This window comes from Euphorbia lathyris, chromosome 4 (assembly GCF_963576675.1).
Source record: "Euphorbia lathyris chromosome 4, ddEupLath1.1, whole genome shotgun sequence".
Lineage (NCBI taxonomy): Eukaryota > Viridiplantae > Streptophyta > Magnoliopsida > Malpighiales > Euphorbiaceae > Euphorbia > Euphorbia lathyris.
In genome coordinates, this window is record NC_088913.1 from 96,750,209 (window position 1) to 96,774,506 (window position 24,298).

The following is a 24,298-nucleotide window of genomic DNA, read 5'->3' on the forward strand; positions in this document are numbered from 1 at the left end:
TAAATGTTTTGCTTAGTTTTGGATTGAGATTCAAATGATCCAGCCCAAGTTACAGACTTTGTCCTATTCCGCCTGGATCTGTCCACGGTCCCGGATACCCATCCAGACCCTTGTCCATTGGGTTGGAGTAGGATTATGAAAACTAACTAGTTTTTGACCCGTGCGATGCACGGATTTATCTTAATATATAAATATTAACAAAAATATAATTAATAATTACAATTAATGATATAAAAAAGGAAGAAGTGACACCTCAGCTCCATCGTTACTGTTTTATATTATATATAGATATGCAAAGAAATAGAGAGATTTTAAGGACTAATTTAAATTATGTAGAACTTTTAGATATAGATATGCAGAGAATTAGAGAGATTTTAGAGATTAATTTAAATTCTGTAGAACTCTTAGATATAGTACGGATAAAATAATCTTTTTATAAATAAATATAATAATATAACTAAAGTTAATATATTATATTTTTTATTAGTAAAAAAGGAGGAAATGACACCTCAGCTCCATCGTTACTGTTTTATATTATATATAGAATATAGATATGCAGAGAATTAGAGAGATTTTAGGGATTAATTTAAATTATGCAGAACTTTTAGATATAGATATACAGAAAATTAGAGAGATTTTAGAGATTAATTTAAATTATGTAGAACTTTTAGATATAGATATGCAGAGAATTAGAGAGATTTTAGGGATTAATTTAAATTCTGTAGAACTCTTAGATATAGTACAGATAAAATAATCTTTTTTATAAATAAATATAATAATATAACTCAAGTTAATATATTATATTTTATATTATATTTTTTATCAGTAAAAAAGGAGGGAGTGACACCTCAGCTCCATCGTTACTGTTTTATATTATATATAGATTATATTTTTTATCAGTAAAAAAGGAGGGAGTGACACCTCAGCTCCATCGTTACTGTTTTATATTATATATAGATTTTAGGCCCTATCCGGTCCGTTAAAGTCCGTCTATTTTTTAGATGGGCCAGTGATTGATAAAATTAGCACGGGCTGATCCTATCCGGCCTGCTTATTAGTATTATTAATTATTGAATTTATATATTAGTAACAGATAAAATTAGTACAGGCTAGTCTTCTCAGTCATGAATCTTATCATCCAGACTTCAAATATGCGTTGTTTTTTCATCATTAATAATAGATCATAAGTATATGATTAGACGTGGAAAAAAAAATTAAAAATATACCGTCTTTTTGTACGAGTTTGACAAAAAAATCAAATATTTTTCCGAATTTATAAATATTAATTTTTAATTTTATTATTAAATCATAAAAAATATGAAATCTTTTTAGAACTAACTGATTTGCAATTGGCACAGAATAAGGAACAAAATATCTGTATTTTATAATAATGTCTGAAATCGACCAAACTTGCTAACGTTTGGGGTAAAATTGCTCTTTTCTGGTAACGTTAGAAGTAAAATTGCATCATTTTAGACATTAATGGTAAAATTGCTCCGGACTGTAAACGTTAGGGGCATTTTTTCACCTTATCTCTATTTATTTTAAGTATAAATTTTATTTTTTATAATTAAAAATTATATTTATATTTTTAGGTGGACTTATACGGACTGAGTTTAGAATTTGATTTTTTAAGTCTGACTCCGTCTAAATTTATTGTGGCCTGGATAAGGCTTGAACTGGATATTTTGATATAAAAACCCATTAGGTCCAACTAGAACCGGGTCTAGTCTGGCCCATGTACATATCTAATTGGGCCTAAATAGCATATGGATGGAGTAGAGCACTATTTGGTCCTGGATGTATTTAAAATGTTGATTTTTGACCTGCGGTTTTGACGGTTAAATGTATGTCATTAAGTTTTTATGGTTATTTTAAAATGATCACTTAATTTCAATTTGTTATTCAACTTTAAATTTTATATCAATAAAATCACTCTATAATGTGGCTTCCACATCAGCAATAATCAACATTCACCGCTCACTGAAACGGCATGTCGATGCCAACTAGCTGACACGAATCGTTCCGGTCAGCTAGGTGGCAGTCACATGTCGTTTTGGTCAATGGTAAAAATTGACTACTACGTCACTTTTTTGATGTTTTTTGTTTTTGAAATCGTTGGAGTGATTATATTGAGACAAATTCAAAGTTGAATGGTTTTATTAAGAAAAATTGAAGTTGAGTGACCATTTTAAGATAACTACGAACGTTGAGTGACCAACGGTGTATTTAACTTATTGTTTGATAACAGTTGTCTCATGACCTATTCAATGTTAGTCTTTGCCTCGTATCTTATTATTCTTTATCACCAACTTCTTAAACTTGTCCATAAAAGTATATTAGCTCCCTGAACTTTATAAGTACCTCACCAACTCTCTAAACTTGGTTATTCGGTAACAACTAAATACAAAAACCATAATAATAACTCTCAATCCTCATCCATTCGATCTCTCAAACATGCACCCCTAACTCTTATAATAGGTTGACGTGTATGAGAAGAGAAAAAATTACCTCTCGAGTAGATGAAGATGTATTTTTAGAATTTAGGTTTAATATGTTTTTGTATTTAATTGTTACAAAATAAGCAAGTTTATGGAGTTGGTGAGACACGTATAAAGTTCAATAAAGCTAATCTACTTTTATGGACAAATTCAGAGAGTTGGTGATATGAAATAATCAAGTTCAAGGAGTTGGTGAGACACTTGCAAATTTTTCCAACTCATAATCATCTATTTCCGGGGTTCTCGAGTTATAACTCATCAATTATTTTCAGAATTTCAGTTTTGATCGGAAGAGAAAAACCATTCAATAACGTATCTTTTCACGAAAAATGTATCTCGTCCAATTTTTTCAACTTGTAATCATCCATTTCCGGGGTTCTCGGATTGTAACTCATCAATTATTTTCAGAATTTCAGTTTTGATCAGAAGAGGAAAAAATCGGTTTTTGAAAAAAAAAATATAAAAAGGGTAAAATTGTCCAATAGGAGGACGGTAACTAACAATGTGAGACGGTAAATAGCGATCAACTTTAAAATTTAGTGATCATACTATAAAACTAAATAAAGTTTAATGGCCATGGGTGCAATTTACCCCATTCCATACCCACCACGGATTTTTCGTTTTAAATCTCATTTTTGTCCTAAAAATCTTTTTGTACAGAATTTAGTAGGGTTGGGTAATCCGTAAAACCCGTACGTCCCCATCCATAGCATTCAATTATTATAAATTTTGTCTACCAAAAAAATATTATAAATTCCCATATTAAAATATGGGATAAGGTGAAAAAAAAAAATACCGTTATGAGAAATTTTATCTCTAACATTTAAAATAGTGTAATTTTATCTCTAATGTTTAGAAGCTAAGAGTATTTTATCCCAATGTTGATAAATTGCTTCAATTTAATAAATTGCTTCAATATGTGTGTTTTTATAATAATGTCTGAAATTGACTCAACTTACGAACGTTATGGGTAAAATTGCTTTTGGCTCAACGTTAGGTGTAAAAGTACATCGTTTCAGATGTTAGGGGTAAAAGTGTATAATTTTAAACGTTAAGGATAAAATTTCTCCTGACTGTTATAAACGTTGTTGGTTTTTTTTGTACCTTATCTCTAAACATATTTTAAATACAGCATTATAATTTTAACATCCATTTAGCTCCCTAAATTAAATTTTCAAAACCAATTAGAATTTTAAACTATCAAAATTATCAATTAGGTCTCTAAACTAAGCAAAAATCATCAATTGAGTCTTATTCTAAGCAAAAATCATTAATTGAGTCATCATAAAAAAAAAAAAAACCATTCGATTGATTATTTTCAAACACTCTTCTCCAAATTCATTTTGAACCAATACATAAATTATTACAGTTCATGTCAAATTGTCACCGTTTCTGATTTTAGAATAGTTTTTTTTATAACGATTTTAGAATAGTTAAAAGTTATAATTAACTTTAAAGTTACAGTGTAGGACCAAATGAGTGTTATATCACAATTTTATATAGACTACAAGAAAATGCAAAATAGGATTATATAAAGTTCAACTTCAAGATATTCATAGATTATAATTAATAGGACAAGGTATAAAAATATCTCTGACATTAATAGCTATATGAATAGTAGCTCTGTCCACAGATCCGAGTATCCACCCGGTCCGTCCAGATCCGTATCCTTTGAACTGGGTTTGGACAATAAAAATTGATCTTAGATCTAGGTCCATTAAAGTCCACCTATATTTTGGGCATGCTTGGGATTGATAAAAATAGCACGGACCGGCCCCCTATTAATATTTATCAATAAATTAATAAATGTATATATTAAATATTTATTTCTAGGTATAAATTTTATTTAATTTAATTAAAAATTATGTACATATTTTTAGGTAGGTTTATATGGGCTAGACTTGGGATTTGATGTTTTAGCCCAAGCCCATCCCGATCCGAGCCCGTCTAAATTAATAGCGGGCCGGGCTAGATTTGGACTGAGTGTTTTTACCTAAAAGCTTGTTAGGCCCGATCCATAGACAGATCTAGCTATGAGTAATTTTATCCATAACGTTTAAAATGATGCAATAATTTTACCCTAAATGGTTAAATATATTGATATTATTTTATATATGAAGACTAAATTAATACTTTTCAATACGCATTCCAAGAATAAACTTAAAATTGCAAATAGAGACGAATAAATTGAATTTCTTGAAAAATAATAGACATACAAAATCATTTTGGTTTCGTCTATGGCCGCCTCTATCAATGGAAAATTCAGAGAAATTACAATTTTATTGGGGTAACTTACACCCATTGCCACTGAATTTTACCTATTTTAATTTGTGGGTACTGAACTTTAATTTTAGTGTAATATAACCATTGAACTTTACACTTTTTAACATCAGTGGCCAATGTCTCGAAACAATTGTTGACGGCTTCAAAATAAAAAATTAGAAGAGTTAATGATATTATAAGGAACTTTAATTCATGAAAATTTTCGTTTTGAGGTAATTTAGGTGTTGTTTAGTTAGGAGAGACAGAGTGGATTTCTAGAGAGAGAAAGCTCTAAAAAAATGTGATTTTGGAAAATAAAAAATTTCAGTTTCATAGTAAATGTCATTCTGAACAACTTTAATTTTTGAATGTTTTTATTTTGAGGTTGTTAACGTCATTTTGAGAAGTTAGTTAAACTTGAGTAGCCACTAGTATTAAAAAGGTTAAAGTTCAGTGGTCATGCCATTAAAAATTGAAATTCAAAGACCACAATGTTAAAATGGATAAAGTTCAGTAGCCATGAGTGTAATTTACCTTATTTTATTGGGATAAAGTGTAAATTTGTCCCAAATGCTTTTGGAGAAGTATAAATTTACCCCTAATGTATGAAATAATGCAATTTTATCTTTAAAATTGTCAACCAAGATTAATATTAGTCCTACACAGTGGCAGAACCAGGATTTGAGGCTTGGGGAGACTAATTTTAGTTGTATAGTTTGCGGTAATTTTTTAAATTCCAACCCGTAACGGGCTGGGCAATTTTTTATAGCCTCTAGCTTGATAAAGCTGTTTCATTTTGACCAAAGTGAAAAGCATAAACTTATTTAATTTTATGTATGTCCAATGTTGATTTCCCAAACTAAGCCATCTAAATTTTCGTCGTTTTGAATATTAAACCTAAAAGAAGTATAAATATTTAATGTTTTATAAATCCAATGTTAATTGCTTAAAAATTATATTTGGGAAAAAAAAATTTAAAAGAGTTGTAGGAAAAAATCAATTGGATAAATAATAGCAAAAAGAATGAGATTGAGGGGGTTTTTGAACCCACAACCTTTCACAACAAAACAAGTCTCTTAACCAACCCAACCATCTCAACATGTTGTTATAATACTACAAACACGCAGTAATATACTATAATAAGGGGGCTATCAACTACGAAACAGATTTTACTCAATGGTGGAGTTGGCGGCCGGCCCCCCCGAGCCCTGGGCTGGCTCCGCCCCTGGTCCTACATAACGGAAGATTTAAACAAACTATTTTACTGTTATTTAACTCGCTATTTAATTATCACATCAAACATTTTAAACATTAATTATGTCTAAAATATTTATTCTGTTACTAACACGTTTACAAATAAGTCTATCAGATACAAGTTAATAAAAGAAACATAAAATAGTTACTGTGTTATTAAAATAAGTATAAACAACCCGTCAAAATACACTTAACTACTATAGTTTCTCGACAAACTTGTTTACAAGATCCAATTTGATGATCGAATAACTATTAAATCAGTCAATTCAAATTTTCAGTTGTATAAAGGTAAAATTGAACTTGTTTGATAATGTTAAGGATAAAAGTACATCCTTTCATATGTTAGAGTAAATCCGCAATTCAAAAAAAACGTTAAGAGCAAATTTGAACTTTTATGCTTCTTGATTCAAACACTTGTTGGGAGAAGTATTATTTCGATCTCAATTTCATTTGATCTAAGAAATAGATCGAAACTAAAAAAACAAGGTATAACATCTATTTCGCTTTCTAAACTGAAGTTTCAAAATCAATTAGGATTTATACTATTAAAATCATTAATTAGATCTTTGAATTAATAAAAAAACATCAATTGAGTTTTCATCCGATCCTAAAATCAGAAATTGTGACTATTTGATATCGACTGTAATGATTTTTGTGTCGGTTCCAAATGAGTTTGGAAAAAATGTTCTGAAACTGTTTAAATCGAATTTTCGATGATGCCTCATTTGATGATCGATTTACTTAAGATGGAGACTCAATTAGCGATTTTTACTTAATTCAAAAACCTAATTAATGATTGTAAAAGTTTAAGGTCCTAATTGACTTTCAAACGTTTGAGAGCCTGTTTGGTAAAGAGCTTTTTGGATAAAATTAGAGGTTTGAACCATTTTAGAGGTTTTGACTAATCAACCCGCTAATAGCAGTGTTTAGTGAATAGAGATTTGAAAAAGCTTATTGGATTCAAAAGGCTGGTTTTATGAGCTTATTGCTCCATCTCTTTTGAAATATATTTTTACCCCTAATTACTACCATTTAACCTCAAATAAAGGTTTTTTTTTATCATGTCATTATTTGTCATTTTACACAAACAGCTATTGGTAACCAGCTAAATTTTACGAAACAAGTTTATACAATCAATTATTCAAATCAACTAATGAAAAAGATAATCAACTAACAGCTAATATAATAAGCTAACAGTTATTTGACAAACAGTGTCATTATCCCTTAAAACAAAGAACCGCTAAGACCACAATCTTTTGATATGAAAGAGAAGTATATTGGGCAAAGTATGAAAAAATGCTTGTGATTTGCCTATTTGCATGCGTGCTTTAAAAGTTTACAAATAGATGTATGTGGTATGTTTTTTTTATAAAACAAAGTATTTAAAATTAAACTTTTAAGTAATTGATGACAATCAAGGGCATTTTTTAATATTTTTCAGTTACATTTGTATATATTAACAAAACATAGATCCCAAAATAAAATTGTAATTGTGTAAAATGAATTTCAATATCAATTTAGTTAATAAACCGTCAAATTAGTAAAAAGCCTAAAATTCCACCATATTACTTATTGTTTCGATTTAAGAAGTTGTTGTTTTTTCTGATATGTAAGAATAATTTTTTTAAAATAAAAATATCTTTAATTGTAATAAGAATTTAACTGTGTAATTGTAATACTTTATTTTCCAAAATCACTATTTTTTGAAGTTTTTTCTCTAAAAATCTATTTTATTTTCTAAAATCACAATTTTTTGAATTCTCTCAAAATTTTAATGGATCATCTCTCGATCTAATTTAAACAACTTAAAATCCTTATCATTTAACGCACCCTTAATGGATAGGAATAAGGAACTTTTTAAATGTGACTAAACTAAGAGAATTATCCCAATGAACATATTATATTCTAGAAAAAAAGAAAAAGTAGATGATTTTCTTGAAAAAGAAATAAAGTTAAAAACTTTTCTAAAATAGAATTTAAAGAGATAATGTTGGTCCATTTTACACTCTAGCTATTTAATCTTTCATTCTTGGTTTAGCTTCTAGAGACCAACCAATAATTTATCAAAACATTAGAAAATGACAAACCCAGGAATAAGGCTTAATATAGTTTTACTTCAATCTTTAGTCCAAAACTTCAGTTATCCCCCTAAACTTTTAAAAATTACAAATGATTCTATATTCTTCTCCAATTGTATTGGATAACTTCACATTCTTATCTAACTGCATTCAATAACATCTCATTCTTGCGCAATTGTATTCAATAACGTCAACACTGCAATTGCTCCATGAACTTCCAGACGTTTCAAATTATTTGTTTATTTGACATTTCTTTTTTACACATGGAGAAATGTGCCTGTGATTTTCAATATCCAATAAATTCTACTGAGAAATAGAGGATTATTGCATGCAATTGAACAAGAATAATGAGTCATTTGGAACTTTTAAAAGTTGAGGAGTTAGTTAAAAATAAATGGTAAATTCTTAAAAAATAATGTGGTTACACTTTTTGTCAATTGTGTACTTGTGGGTTTTCTTTTTGTCTACACGGGAATTGCGGCTTTTCGTTTTTACTAAAATCAATGATCGTTTAATTTGACAATACAAAAAGGACCATTAATAATCTCAAAATAAAAAATTTCAAGAATTAAAGTTGTTTAGTACCCCCTCTATTCCATAATAGATGTATTTCTAGAAATTTTTTTATTTCATAGTACATGACGTTTTGATTGAATCTAGGTTCATTAATTTATTTTTACTAAATATACCTTATTTAAGTTTCCTTTTATATTATTCGATGAAATTAATATAAGTGTAACAAAATCTTTTAGTTAAAATTAATTATATTTCTTAAATATTGTACATGAACGTTCAAAGACATATATTGCGGAACATAACTTGTACTATATTTACTACAGAAGTAAATTACAAAATCATTATTTTCGGACTTTTCTCTCTTCTCACCAAACAACATATGAGTGACATCAAAATTAAAAAATAAAAAAAAATAAAAGTTGTTTAAAATATCATCAATTTTTGATTTTTTTTAATTTTAAGATTGTTTTTGATCATTTTAAAAAAGTTTTTTTAGCAAAACGACAAACCTCAATCATCAAGCGCTGACTGACACTATGACTAGGAGGGGCTTTGGCCCCTTAGTCAGTTCAAAAACACCTTTAAGTATGGTACGGGAAGAATTTTGGCCCGTCAAAATCCTCACTTGGACCCCGGCCCATCCTGCAACTCCCTTTACAATTTTGGCCAGGCCTCTAACTTTATCATGCGTTTGCCCATGCCGGTCATCTGTTGATCGTAAAAAAAATCACCGTTATGTAAACACATGTTTTTTAGGGAGAAGGTGTAAAAATACCCATAACATCTAAAATGATGCAATTTTACCCCTAACATTGGCAGTCAAGAACACTTTTACCACTAACGTTGATAAATTGGATCAAATTGAGAAATAATTCATCAAAGTGTGTTCTTGATCGTAAATCTTATCATCTACATTTCATATATACGTTATTTTTTATTACTAATTAGTAACAGATTACAAACATATAATTAGATTTGAAAAAAAATTCAAAAGACAATAAAAAAATATACTGTATTTGTATGAGTTAGACAAAAAAAATTTTAAAAATTTCATCGAATTTAAAAATATTAATCTCTAATTCAATTATTAAATCTGAAAAGTAAGATTTTTTTTTTGGAACAACAAATATACAATTGATGTAGAATAAGGAACGAAATATGTGTATTGTATAATAATGTCTGAAATTGATCAAACTTGTCAACGTTAGGGATAAAATTGCTCATGGAGACAAATATTAGATGTGAAATTACACTATTTTAAACCTAAGTATCTTATAATAACACGATGGACATATTAGTGAGTTAAATAAAATACATGGATTTATGATTATTTATCCTAAAAAAATCACATGTTCAATTGATAAAAAATGTAAACATATTATTATTTTTTGGGTAAATTACACCGATGGTCACTAAACTTTACCCATTTTAATATTATGCTCACTTAATTTCAATTCTTGTTGGTATGGTTCAGTGTTCAGAACGATATTTACCATGAAAACACATTTTTTATTTTCCGAAATCACATTTTTTGATTTTCCTCTCTCTAAAAATTAACTCACTCTCATAACCAAACAATACCTAAATGACATCAAAACAATTTTGTTAAGAATTAAAGTTCCTTAGAACATCAATAACGCTTCGAATTTTTTATTTTGAGACCGTCAACAGTCGTTTTGAGACGTTGAGTGGCTATCGTTGTTAAAAAATGTAAAATTCAATGGTCATACTGTTAAGAATTATTATAAAATTCAATGGCTATCGTTAATTAATAGGTTTCTTAATATGTGTAGAAACCTTAAAAGATAAATAAAATGAAACAAATGGAGTAAAATTCAGTAGCCATAATGTTAAAATGAGTAAATTTTAGTCCCGTGGGTGTAATTTACCCAATAAATAAGGCTTTCATTACATCACCATATATACGTCATTCATCTTTAGTAAGCAATATGAGTGGAATTTTCCAAGAAAAAAAATCCCTCTTTCCTTCTCTTTTCCATACAATCTCTTCCCACTTTCCAAACAAACATCCAAATCCAATCAAATCTCATAAATCCCTCTTATCCCTCACAATTCTCAAATCTCACCCCCAAATTTCCCAATTCCGGTCTGAAAATATGCTTCTTCACAAAGAAAAGATAGTAAAAGAGCTTGTTCATGGCCACGACTGTGCTTTTCAGCTCCGACTTCTTCTCCAGAAATCAGTTTCGGATCAGAATTTCTGTTTCCGATCTTCTTCATCTTCGTCTTCATTTGATGATCTTACGGTTAAGATCTTGAGTTCTTTCACTGAGGCTCTTTCTTCTCTCCGTTCTACTGGTTCTGATGGTAATTCCGGTGAGGATTGCAGTCAGAATCTTGCGATTTCATCGCAAGTTATTGATTCCGGCTACTGTGATGACCGGCGGTCGGCTGATTCCGGCGAGAGCGTTAAGAGACTTTGTACTGCTAGTACTACTAGTGGTGTCATTAAGAGGAGGGGGTCTTACAAAAGGAAGTAAGTTAATTTATTATCTTCATAATTCAATTAAATATGAAAAAGTTTTACTACTTACCGAGACCGGCGATTCCGGTACTGGTACTTGTCGCCCCGCTCCGATGTAAAACCGGGACCAGTACTTGTCACCCTACTCAAAGATAATGCCACGTCAATAATTGATGATGTAGTATCATCTAAGTGGACGAGATTGGTATAAAAACTAATAATTATCGTCCCACTAAGAGATAATGCCACGTCAGTAATTGATGATGTAGTATCATCTAAGTGGACGAGATTGGTATAAGGACCAATAATTGTCACCCCACTAAGAGATAATGCCACGTTGGTAATTGAGCTGACGTAATATCATTTAAGTGGACGTGATCTGTATCGGGTCCTATAATTATTGTCTCATTCAGAGATAATGCAACATCAGTAAATTAGTTGACGTAGTATCATCTAAGTGGATGGGACCGATACCAGAGTTAGTACTTGTCGTCCTATTCAGAGATAATGTCACATCAATAGTTAAGTTGATGTAATATTATTTCAGTAGATGGGATCGGTACCTGAACCAGTACTAGTCCATTCTATTGTAGAAGTTTTTATTAAATATGGGGTTATACCGTAATTTGACTCCTAACTTATAAAAGGATATTGGTTATCCAACATCAACTATAACTTCTTATCATTTACTCTGGATCTATCAAAAAAATTAATAGAGTAAATAATTTATTAGAACATATTTTTTACCTAATATATTGTTCAGTTTTGTATTTTAATATTATATTATTTTGTCTTTAATTTATATTCTATTTGACAGTTTAGTTATTTACAGAGGGATTAAATATTTACAATTGGTCTAATACTTTTCCAGCCTTCTTAACTTGTCCAAATTGGTCATTTTATCCCCTCAACTCATCGAATGTCCTATTTACTCCCTAACTCCATAAAAGTGGTATTTCTCACCCCCTCAACTTGTCCATTTCTCCCCCCAACTTATAGAATGTTCTATTTACCCCCTTAACTCTATAAAAGTGGTATCTTTCACCCCTTACAATCCGTTACCGAAGTCTAAATTGATAACTTTTTTTAAACGTTAAACCTATATTTATGCTATTTTGTAAGTGGAACCTAAATTGATACTTCCCCAAAAATCATAGGCCTATTTTGGTACATTATCCGTACATATAATGTATTTAACTTGTTTATATTAATGTTCTTGTTATTTGTATTTTTTATTCGTTCTTTCTCTTTTCAACTTTTTTTGACTACTATAAAGGGATAAGAAATACCATTTTATGAAGTTAAGAGGGTAAATAGGATCATAAGTGGTGAAAAATATCACTTTTATGGAGTTAAGGGGGTAAATAGGATATTCGATGAGTTGAGAATGGGTAAAATGACAAATTTGGACAAGTTAAGGTGGTGAGAAATACCATTTTTATGGAGTTAAGGGGGTAAATAGGATATTCGATGAGTTGGAGGGGTAAAATGACCAATTTGGACAAGTTAAGGAGGCTGGGGAAGCATTAGGCCTTAACAATTTAAATATTTGAGAACTTAATCGTTGAATCGAACAAAAGTTAGAAACTAAATAATATATAAAGCAGTCCCACCCATAGAGGTGCAAACCATCTGCGAAAGTGAATAGCCACTACTGTCGGCGGTGGATACACTTACGAACCAAAAAAAAAACTAAATAATATATTATTAAAATATAAAGATTAAATATTATGTTAGATAAAAATATAAACACTATTTGGTGGGTCATGCAGTATGATTTGTTAACATTTGTTCCTTTTTGTTAATACTCGTTCCTTTTTGTATTCTAATTTGTGACATTTAAGTGTATTATTATATATTAAACTTCTTAATAATACATATAACATCAATCAATTAGCGACATATCTAAAACAAATTAAATAATAGTTAAATAATTTAATTCTTATATATTTATCTAACACACTATTTAATTCTCGTATTGAACTTATATTGTTGTTTGATATCAGAAAAAATTCGATCTCATTGACAAAAATGTCACCTACAATTGAAGACGGTCATGCATGGAGAAAATACGGACAAAAAGATATTCTATATGCTAAGTACCCAAGGTATGAAAATTTCCTTCTACACGTAACATGATTATAACACGTTGAATTTTATCTTAATAAAGTCACTCCATCGACTTTAAGAGGCAAAAGACACAGTAAATATGACGTAACTTCCATATTAGTAGTAGTCAACTTTCACCGCTGACCGAAATGATACATGATTGTCACCTAGCTGTCAGAAATGACATGTAGTTGCCACCTAGCCAACACGTGTCGTTTCGGTCAGGTATGTGGTAGCTACGTGTTGTTTCACTCAACAGTGAAAGTTGACTACTGCTGATGTGGCAGCCACATAACTTTTTCGGTATCTTTTTGTTTTTAAAGTCATCGAAATGACTTTATCGAGATAAAATTAGAAATTGAATGATTTTATTGAGACAAACTGAAGTTGAATGATCATATAGTGACAACCATGAAAATTCAGTAACCAACAGTTCATTCAACTTTGAATTTTTATCTTGATAAAGATATTCCGTCGACTTCAAGAGCAAAAAAATACTGAAAAATATGACACGGCTTCCACATCAGCAGTAGTCAACTTTCACCGTTGATTGAAATGATACGTGACTGCCACCTAGCTGATCGAAACGACACGTGGTAGCCACGTGTCATCTAGGTAGCCGTCACGTGTCGTTTTGCTCAACATGAAAGTTAACTACTGTTGATGTGGCACCCACGTCACTTTTTCAGTATTTTTTTTTTTTTTTTTTGCTCTTAAAGTCACCAAAATGATTTTATTGAAACAAAATTTGAAATTGAATAATTTTACTTAAACAAACTGAATTTGTATAATCATTTTGAAACAATCATATAAATTCAGTAACCAACTCTGCATTTAACCGCGATAATTTAATAATCCGTTTTGACATTCTTATTGTTTTCATATAAATTAAAACAGGAGTTACTTTAGATGCACCCATAAATATGATCAAGGTTGCAAAGCAACAAAACAAGTACAAAGAAAAGAAGATGAACCGAATCTTTATCTCATAAACTACATTGGGAATCATACTTGCTCTGATATTCTCAAGATTCCAGAGATCATCTCTCCAGCTTATTGGGAATATTCTAAGAATATTCCATCATCCACTCCAACAATCAAGGAAGAGACCAGTGACCAAAACGACGTCATTTGGAAGGATTTTATGACACTTGATGATGATCACACTGCTTCTGCTAGTGACCCTATTAGTTTGGACAATTTGGTTCAATCTATTGGGTTTGGTACTAATTTTGAATATCTTGATGAATCTGAGTTTAATTATATATGATTAAGTTAGTTAATTAGGTTTTATTTAATTTCATGTGTAAAATATAGATAGTATAGTATTAGTATTTTCTATTTTCTAATACGTAACATACATAAAAAGCAGTTCAAACACTGTATAATATTGTTATGTTATGATCTATGATATTGAAGATGGAGATTTAAGTTTCTCTTATTTACTTTTCTGTGTGGGAATGATTTGAATTTTTAATTAAATTGTTAGTAGCCACTTTTGCAATAGTGAGGCTTCAGTAGAGATCTAAATGAGGCGGGAATTCCCCGTCCCCGTCGGTGACTCGTCCTAATGGGACAGGGATGGAGATAATTTTGTCTTCGCCCTGTTAATCCCTGGTGGATTCCTAATGTAATTGATTTTTGGATGATTTAAGTACATTTTAATTGGGAGGTTGGTTGTTTTCAATTTTTAGTTTTTTTTTGTGGTTCGAAAAATTTGAAAATGATTATTGATACTTGGTGTTATTAGCCAATGCTTCTTAAAGTTTTAGGTTTTATTGATTTTTTTTAAAACATAAATGGTGATTCCCCATGGGGAACTAGGAACAGGGAATAAGAATAAGGTTTTGGAACATCTATAAATGGGAATGAGGATCCCCATAGAGATAGGGATTTCCCACATGACGGTGATGGTTGTCCCTGTCCAACTCATGGGGGACGGGGAATCCTTGACTAGTTGAGGAACGAGGATGGAAAATGTGTTCCGTGCCCAGCTAAATATCTGATGGACAAGGCTCCCGCCAAATCGGACAAAAGTGGGCTTCCTATAACCGTGTTGTACAAGAGTGTAGCGTCTACTACGAAGAAGTCCGCTTTACTTCTCCACCTCGGTCTTGAATCGCCTATCTTCATTTCTAGACAGATGCTGCCAAATAATGGGACCGTGTGGCCATTGATTCCCATCAAAGGTGGCACACCCTATAGAAGAGATAGACTTTGAATCAAGAATGACATAGTCTTTTCCATTAGTACTGAGGTATCTAAATAGATTTACCAGAGATATTAATTTGTTACAGAGGAATCAAAACGTAACTGGTATCCCTAAAGCAGCGTACAAGCAGATATGCATAAGAAAGGAATTTGTCTGAAACTAAATAACTAACTAACTAAAGACTAGGTCAATACATATATACTAATAGTTAAGTATTTTAATTTAGTTATCTATTACACCCTCGGCCAACTTCACTCTTTTGATGTCGAGACCCTCAAATATTCTTCGGGTTATGACATTGACAGATTATCGGTGTCTACAAAGACTCTCCTAATCTTATAGTCATTAATTAACATCTCAATCATCAACGCATCATCATGCCCCTCATTGGGTGATTTTTTAGGTTGCTGAAGAAAAAATCCGAGCGTAGCTCTTGATTTGATTTGGATGATGACACTTTCTTCCCACTTTCATTCGGTTCGGGAACCTCCTGTAACCATATTTATTACACCCCAAGGGTTCGGCTGTCTTGTTTTTTTTTATCTTTCTCCTTCTTGCTCTCCTCTCCATATTTTTTGAGGAAACGGTCTAGATTACCATTTTCAGCCATCTTCTCTAATTCACTAACCAGCTGTCTACAATCTTTCATCTCGTGTCTTTCGCTATTGTGAAAGTGACAATACTTCCTGTTATTTCGTCCCTTTTTGAGTTTAAGTGGATATTCATTTCACATCTTATTATCCTCTACCCAAAAGAGCATCTCCTTCCAAGGAGCATTAAAGGTAAGCCGTGGTTATCCTTTTGCTCCTGAGGCCTAATAGTGCCTTGCTCTTTCTTGTCTTTATCTCTAAAAGGCTTGTCGTTGCGTGAGACCGATTCGTTTCGAAGAAAATATGGGCTTATGCTCGTCCCATCGAGTATAATTGCGAGTCCTCTTCACGAGTTCTTGAAAATCTCTTGGTCGAGTGGTGATGATGCTTTGCTGAAGAGCACAACTTCGGCAATTTCTAGCCATATCATCAATAGCTCCTCTCACATTAAATTCCTTGACCTGGATTGCCACGGTTTGGAAGTTCTCAATGTACTAGACCAAGGTCTCTCCCTCGGTCTGAACCGCTCGATTGAGATCTAACATGGTCTTTCCCTCTATAATTGAGGTGATGAAGTGGTCAATGAATGATTCCACCATTTGGTTGAAATCGTAGATCGATCCAGGCAAGAGCTGCTCGTACCAAAAGGTTGTGGATTCTTTTAGTGTCGTGAGGAAAATATGGCATAACATTGCATCAGTAGCTGTAGTTGCTTCAATTATTTGCCGAAAGTTCTTGATATGGGTGACAGGGTCTCCCATTCTACCATACTGACCGAAGGTCAGGACTCGAAATCCTCGAGGTATTGGCTGCCGCTAGATCTCTTTGGACAAAGGTGTGTTTGTTTTTACCAAATCAGAATATCCGTCCCGAGAGTCGAATTTACATATAGTATTCTTTTTTAGGAGCTCCAATATGTTCTCTTTGTTGAGTGATGTGTTGTCTTTTGCCTTCGTCTTTTCAGGTTCTGACTTCCAGTGGCGGTTACGCGACGATTTTGATGGGGAACGATGTTTGCTTTGCCTACGAGATCGGTCTATTCCTTTGTCCCTAGGGTCTTTCAGCTTCGCATGACGCTTTGGTGAGCTTCTTCATCGGGAATACCTTCTCTTGGGAGACGGTCTTCAGGAATATGCCCTAGAGGTCCTGGTGGATTCCCTACTTGATTCTTCCGCTTGGACGGGTTTTTTCCGTTCGTCCTCTTTCGCTTTTCGCAACTGTCGTCGGAGATCAGCCATCTTTAATTAATGTATTGCTTTTACATCATCCATCTCCTTTTTCATGGCCACTAGGTTCTGGGTGAACCTCCGAGATACCTCTTCCGCCTGAAGTTGGTATTGAGGATCTAATTAGGACTAGGGTTCTGATTTACTTCTTGATTGTTGTTTCGGTGAATCTCTGACTAAACGTGACTTGATTGAGCCATCACTGAATATTTTGATAGATCGTGGATGTTCGATCCACGTTCACCGCACCAATGATAACTTGTTACCTGATCTGGCTTACGTGTCCAAGCCACAATGATGATATGACGTTGTAATGAACCTACAAAATAGTATACAGGTCAGACGGGGCCAGAGTCCGATAAATCCTCTCTGATGCCTAAGTCAGTTTGTGATTTATGACCGAATCAAAGAGTGTGAGTAGGTTTTAGAGATAGTAGTTAACATAGCGAACCTTATGTTTATATCTGTCTATTTATAATGTTCGATTAGGTTTAAGGTTGTCACCTCATTATGAATCCTTATGGAGCTAGGATTTCTAATCCTTTAAGGAGTTTGAATCCTAAGAGGAATCCTTTGTCTTACAGGATTTCAAAAGATTCCTTTATGACAGTAGGTTAGAACTCCGCTAGCTGCGTTGGGTTGCTATTCGTTGGGCTTGGGCCGGTATAGACGTGTTTGAGCTGCCGAAGTGGGTTATGGCCGTCATAGATGCATTCAAGCCTTCATTACTTGGACCATAATGAGGATGGTGCTGACATCATGCATGTGACATCATTTTTTTTATTCGTTAAGCTATTAATTTTTTATTTGGATATATTAAACTCCTAGTTTTTTCTTTTAAAAAGCACATCATCTTTACTTCTTCCTTTTTTTTTGTCTGTAAGTGTATCCACAGCAAGCAGTAGTAACTATTTCCTTTCGCAGATGGTTTGCACCTCTATAGGTAAAACTGTTCGCCGTGAAAATTCTTTCCATTCTCAAAGATGAAGAATTAAGGAAGGACGAGTTTTTACTGATATATATATATAAAAAAAAAACTAAAGCCCTGTCGGATTTTTTTTTTTTTTTGCCATAAATAAATAAAATGAAAATGTGATTGATGATGGACCAATATAAAGTTGTTTTTCTTTGTTTTCACATGTCATATAACATAACTCTCAATGGGGACACTTCTAAAGCCATATTGAACTTTCAATTTTACATTTATAAATAAAGTTTTTTATTTTTCTATTTTTCTATTTTTTTTCTTTTCTGAATAACATCTGGAAGATAAATTCATTGCTTGTCTTTTTCTTAACAAACAGGAATATTTAATAATCAATGACTGTAGAAAAATAAAAATAATTTTTTTTAATTAATTAAGGGTGCAATAATAGCAAACCAACAATTGTCACGTCATATATATACATGGGGTAAATTACAACCACGGCCACTGAATACTATTCATTTTTACAGTATGGTTACTAAACTTCAAAATGTTACATACAAGTCACTCAACTTTATACTTTCTAGCATTACGATCACTAAACTTCAATTAACGCTTCAAAATGACCGTTTACGACCTAAAAATAGAAAATTCCGAGAATTAATGATATTCTAAGTAACTTTAATTCTTCAGAATTTTCGTTTTTAAATAATTTAAGCGTTGTTTGATTAGGAGAGAGAAAGCTCCAAAAATAGTGAGTTTGATAAAAAAAATATGGTCATGCTAAACAAAGTGGTCATAATGTTACAAAGTGCAAGATTGAGAAATTTTTATGTTACATATTGAAGTTGAATGGTCATACTGTGAAAAAATATATATTTTTTTTCCTTTTTTTGTCCAAAAAGGAATTGGGATTTTTTTTTTTTTTTGCGACGGGGAGATTATTTAAGTTTTTCATTTTGCTATAAACAATGCGATCGGAATTAAAATGAGCATTGACGATCTCATAATTGAAAATTCAAAGATTTGATGATATTTTAATCAATTTTAACTTTAAGGTCATTTAAATGTTGTTTAGTGAGGAGAAAAAAAATAAATGTTTAAATATATAAGCTTCGAAAATGATAATTTTAGAAAATAAAAAATTTAGTTTCATAGTAAATATAATACTAAACAATTTTATAATTTTTTTTTTTAAGAACAATTTTATAATTCTTAAAAATTTCTATTTAAAACTGTTAACAATAATTTTTATACTATTAAACTAAAAAATAATCGTTTTTAATAAAACAAAAATCTCTGTAAATTAAATCCATTTGTTGTCTTTTTCTCAACAAACAGGAACATTTAATTATTAATGACTATATTTTATTCATTTACTTTGAGGAGGATGAAGATCTTCCTTTTTCCTCCTCACACCGGGTTAGATTTCTATAAAAAATTTTATTGTTTTTTTAGTATGTGTTCATATATTTCTTTGAAACTCTTTATCCGTCTGATTGTATCTGCTCTCTATTATTCTGTCGTTTATACTTTTTTCGGATTTAGCAAGAGCGGAAATGGTTTATCTTATCCGTAGATCTATAAATCTACGTGGTTGCAACAAAAAAAAAGGACTCAGATCCGAATATTCGGAATGGTCTAAAGGATGAAGTTTGGATTGCATATGTCTTTCTACAGATTTGGATTAACGAGGAATGTATTGTTGTTTTTTGTTTTTTTTTTTTGTACCTTTTATGGGTTCTTTTTGCTCTTTGTAGTCATTTTCATCTCTTCGTGGATATTGTATTTGCTTTAATTTGTAATCATGTGGGGTTTTATTCCTTGCATTATGCTTGTTGTACTTCTTCATTTTTAATCTAATGAAATTACAAGCATTTTCCTCAAAAAAAAAAAAAAAAAATATTAATGACTATAAAAAAATAAAAATAAAAATTCTCAATCAATAGCAAATCAGCAATAGTCAGGATAAAAAAAAACGTACTCATCATACTTAAAGGGGGTAAATTATACCTTTCGCTCCTTAGTTTTACTAACTTTTACAGTATAACTATTAAACTTCATAATGTAATATACAAATCACTCAATTTTAAACTTTCTAACATTATGATCCTAAACTTTAATCAATGCCTTAAAAGGACCGTTATGACCTCAAAATAATAAAAAAAATTCAAGAATTGATGATATTTTAAACAACTTTAAATCTTCAAATTTTTTGTTTTGAGGTTATTTAGGTGTTCGTTGATTGGTTAGGAGAGAGAAAATGAATTTTTAGAAATAGAAAGCTTTAGAAAATAAAAAATGTGATCGTTCTAAACAATTATAATTTTTTATTTTAAGGTCGTTAATATGCTATTTAGAGGCGTTAGTTAAAGTTCAGTGGTTATAATATTAGAAATTGTAAAGTTTGATGACTTTATATTACTTTTTTGAAGTTTAATGTCATAACATCAAAATGAATAAAGTTCAGTAGCCATGTAATTTACCTTATATAAATGTTGAGGCTAAGGCTGTGTTCTTTATCACTGAAAAACACTGAACTGAACTGAACTGAATTGAACTGAACTAAACTGAACTGAACTGAACTGAACTGAATACTGCTGAATACTGAACTGAATTTAACTGAATACTACTGAATATTGAACTTAACTGAATGCTACTGAACTTAACTGAATGCTACCGAACTTAACCGAACTTAACAATAATAATGATATTAGACTTTAAAATAATTTTCATGATGATATTGGACCTTAATGAACTTATAACAATAATAATGGTTCTAATAAATTTAATAATATCAATAATAAATAAATATATTATTAAAGATAAAACTAAATTGCATATCAAATAAAAGCCCGGGATGATAAAATCTTGGCTCGATAAAAGCCTATGAAATTAAATAAAAATAAGTCTAATTTAAATTAAAAATACAAATTACATACAAACACAAATTTATATATAATTTAAAGCCTATAAAATTAAATACAAATCTTCATATGAATACAAACTCTTAACTTTTTATTTTAATTAAGGGTTAAAGTGCAAAAATAACATTTTGGGTCAGAAGTAATTTTACCTCTAACGTCTAAAATGGTGGAATTTTATCCCTAACATTGATAAATTAGATAGATTTGAGAAATAATTCATAATATGGATGCAATTCCTAATTTTTAAATATGGATGCATACTTTAGTTTTATTCTTTTTTATTAAACTATATATACTTTAATAAACTATCATTTCTTGACTTTTATCTAATTTATAGATAATGATAAACTATAAATAATAATAATAATAATAATAAATAATGATAAATTATAGATAAATAATAATAATAATAATTATAATAAATTATATATAAATAATGATAATATAATAAATAATGATAAATTACTGAATGCTGAAACTGAATGCTAAATTGAACTGAATTGAATTGAACTGAACTGAACTGAATTGAACTGAACTGATTGTTACTGAAATGAAATTAAGTGATAAAAAAACAGGGTTTAATTTGTATCATTATCATATTTAGTTCTGTTTTAAAAAAATTAAAATTCCATGAAATAAAGTTTGACTTTTTTCAATCATTTTGTGTACATTACTTTATTGAATATTTATATAATCAATGTAATCTAACTAATATTGGAAAAATTTAGATTGGGAGGAGAGAAAATAAATCAACACTATAATAACTACTGGTAATATTTAGATTTAGACTAATTAAAATATTAAATATTAGACTAATTAAAATTTTAAAATGCACTGTTAGATTTAGGCTGGTGTTAGACGAGGTGCCGCGGCCTAATCTCCCGGGCGGACCGGGGGGTGGACAACCTCATGGCGACGTAAGCGGTGATTGGCGCCGAAAGCAACCAATCGTGGAATCAAGCTGCTCGGCAGGACCGGAGCTCGGAGATATGGAAGAGTCGCCACCCACGAATGGGAAAATGAACACCGATCCCTTGCGGGAGACCGGTGTGGGTTCGGGAAACTTAGGTACGAGCCGAGAAGGCTAGCTCCTTTCCGGAGAAAGGCTACTAGGCACCCCGACATCGCCCGGTTATGAACCACCGGCCTCCTACTCAGCATGTTAGGCGATAACGGACTAATCGTATACTCCTTTAAGTTTAAAATTCATTTGAAACCCTTTTCTTTCTCTTTTTAGAAACCGTTTTGAGAATATGATATTGAAAAGCCACATCAGTAAAGAATCACCCATTTATGTTTATACATACACAGAGAGGGGGAAGAAAGAAGTGATTTATTTACAACCGTATTAAATATTATGTCGTGTGTTTATTCTACACTAAATTATTTCCCAAAAACGGATTTATTTACATGGTTCGCACCTTAATCGCCGTTGGAACGATTCAGGTGCGTTTTAAAACCCCGTTTGATGAAGTTTACCCGAATCGCCGTTGGAACGACTCGAGTATTTGAAAACGTTTGAGATAAAAAACCTTTTAATGAGAAAAACATGGTTAAACATACAAGTCAATTTTATTTTGTACAAATTCTTTAAGAAAATGGTTCAAAACTCTATTATTCGCAAAGAAAACGATTTTAATTACAATGATCCTTTAATCCGCCTTTGGAACGGATTAGGGTTTTAAAACTTGGTATTTTGAAGACGATTTGAAATATTAACAAGAATGACTCCATTTATTTACATTACAAATCTAAAAAAAACATTAGTTTAAATAATTCAATTGAAAACTCTCTTTTTGGTGATTTATTTTCCCCACTTACTTAATGGACTCTTTAACTATTATAATTACAATAAACTAATATTTACACTCAAATGAAGCCCTTTTGGAACATGGACCCATGAATGGGCCAAAAGAATAAAGAAAATGGTTTTAGACCATATATATATATGTATACATTTAAATCAAAAAGGAAGATAAGAAAATAAGATTTAACCAAAAATCACTATATGTATATGAAGATAATAAACATAATATATCTTATACTTTGAAATGTGAAAATAATAAGTAAATCCTATAACTAAGAAAGTAATACTTATCTAAAAATAATTTAACTCAATAATCACTAAAATAACCCAAATATTCTAAAAAAAACTATACATATATATACATAATTAATATAGTTTAAATACCAAAAATGACATATACTAATATCCATCCATTATTTCTCAAAATATCAAATAACTAATATTTAAACATAGCCTAAGTTAATAGAAAGGAAATATATATATATATATATATATATATTTATACTTATATTGTAAAATAGAATAAAAATGATATATAAACATTCTAAAATAAATACATATACTAAAGTTCTAAAATAATTTGAAAAACATGTATTACTTAACCATATGTATATATACTAAGGATTAAAAGTCTAAAAGTTAAGAAAAGGGGACCGAAATGGCATTTTTTACATTTTGGCAGATTTACCGACGGAAAATGCGTCGGTAAACAGCCTTTAGTGACAGAATTGGCAAATTACAGCAGCACTGCAACATTTTCCAGATTTGTTCAAAAGCATTAAATTAAATCTAATTCAATCGTTTTGGACTTCCGAACTACCAAAGATGGATCATAGTCGAAAACGGAAGTTCCTAAAACGATGTTTTTATTTTAAAACGTTATTTGGAAACCTCTTTTAAATAAAAAAACTTATAATTACAACATTTTCGATACCCGAACTACCTTTTTATCGGATCACGGTTCGTATTGGGATATCCAAAACGAGGTTTTTATTTTAAAACAAAACCGAATTTTATTTAACACGAAACGAAAATTAAATAAATACGTTAACTAAATAAAGCGTGACAAAATAAATAAATAACTAAAGGAATAAAAACTATAGCATAAAAAAATAAATAGAAGGAGAGAATAAATTAAATAAAATAAAGAGTCTAGTCCTCGGATAATACCTTTAATTCGGTATCTGACAGTCGAAGCCGATTGATTCCACGAACCGCGAGCTCCCGTTTTTTATGAAAAATTTAGTAAAAATTGAACTTAGGAAATTTAGAGATTTTCAATTTTAGGAAAACAAAAATATTTTTTTCCCAAAAAATCCACTTCCTCTCTCTAGAAAAATATCTAGTGTGAGAAAGCTCTCCCAAAAAATCCTCATCCTTTACGTTGGGATCCGTGCCCTTATATA

The 24,298-nt window shown here is 30.8% G+C and overlaps 1 protein-coding gene across 1 annotated transcript; it reads left to right on the plus strand.

Moving 5' to 3' along the window:
• Positions 1-10,636: 10,636 nt before the first annotated feature.
• On the plus strand, positions 10,637-14,646 carry LOC136226184 (probable WRKY transcription factor 70). The gene is made up of 3 exons (XM_066014533.1): positions 10,637-11,108; positions 13,103-13,204; positions 14,103-14,646. The coding sequence occupies exons 1-3, from the start codon at positions 10,729-10,731 to the stop codon at positions 14,473-14,475; spliced, it is 855 nt and encodes a 284-aa protein (XP_065870605.1). The 5' UTR covers positions 10,637-10,728; the 3' UTR covers positions 14,476-14,646.
• The last annotated feature ends 9,652 nt before the right edge of the window (positions 14,647-24,298 follow it).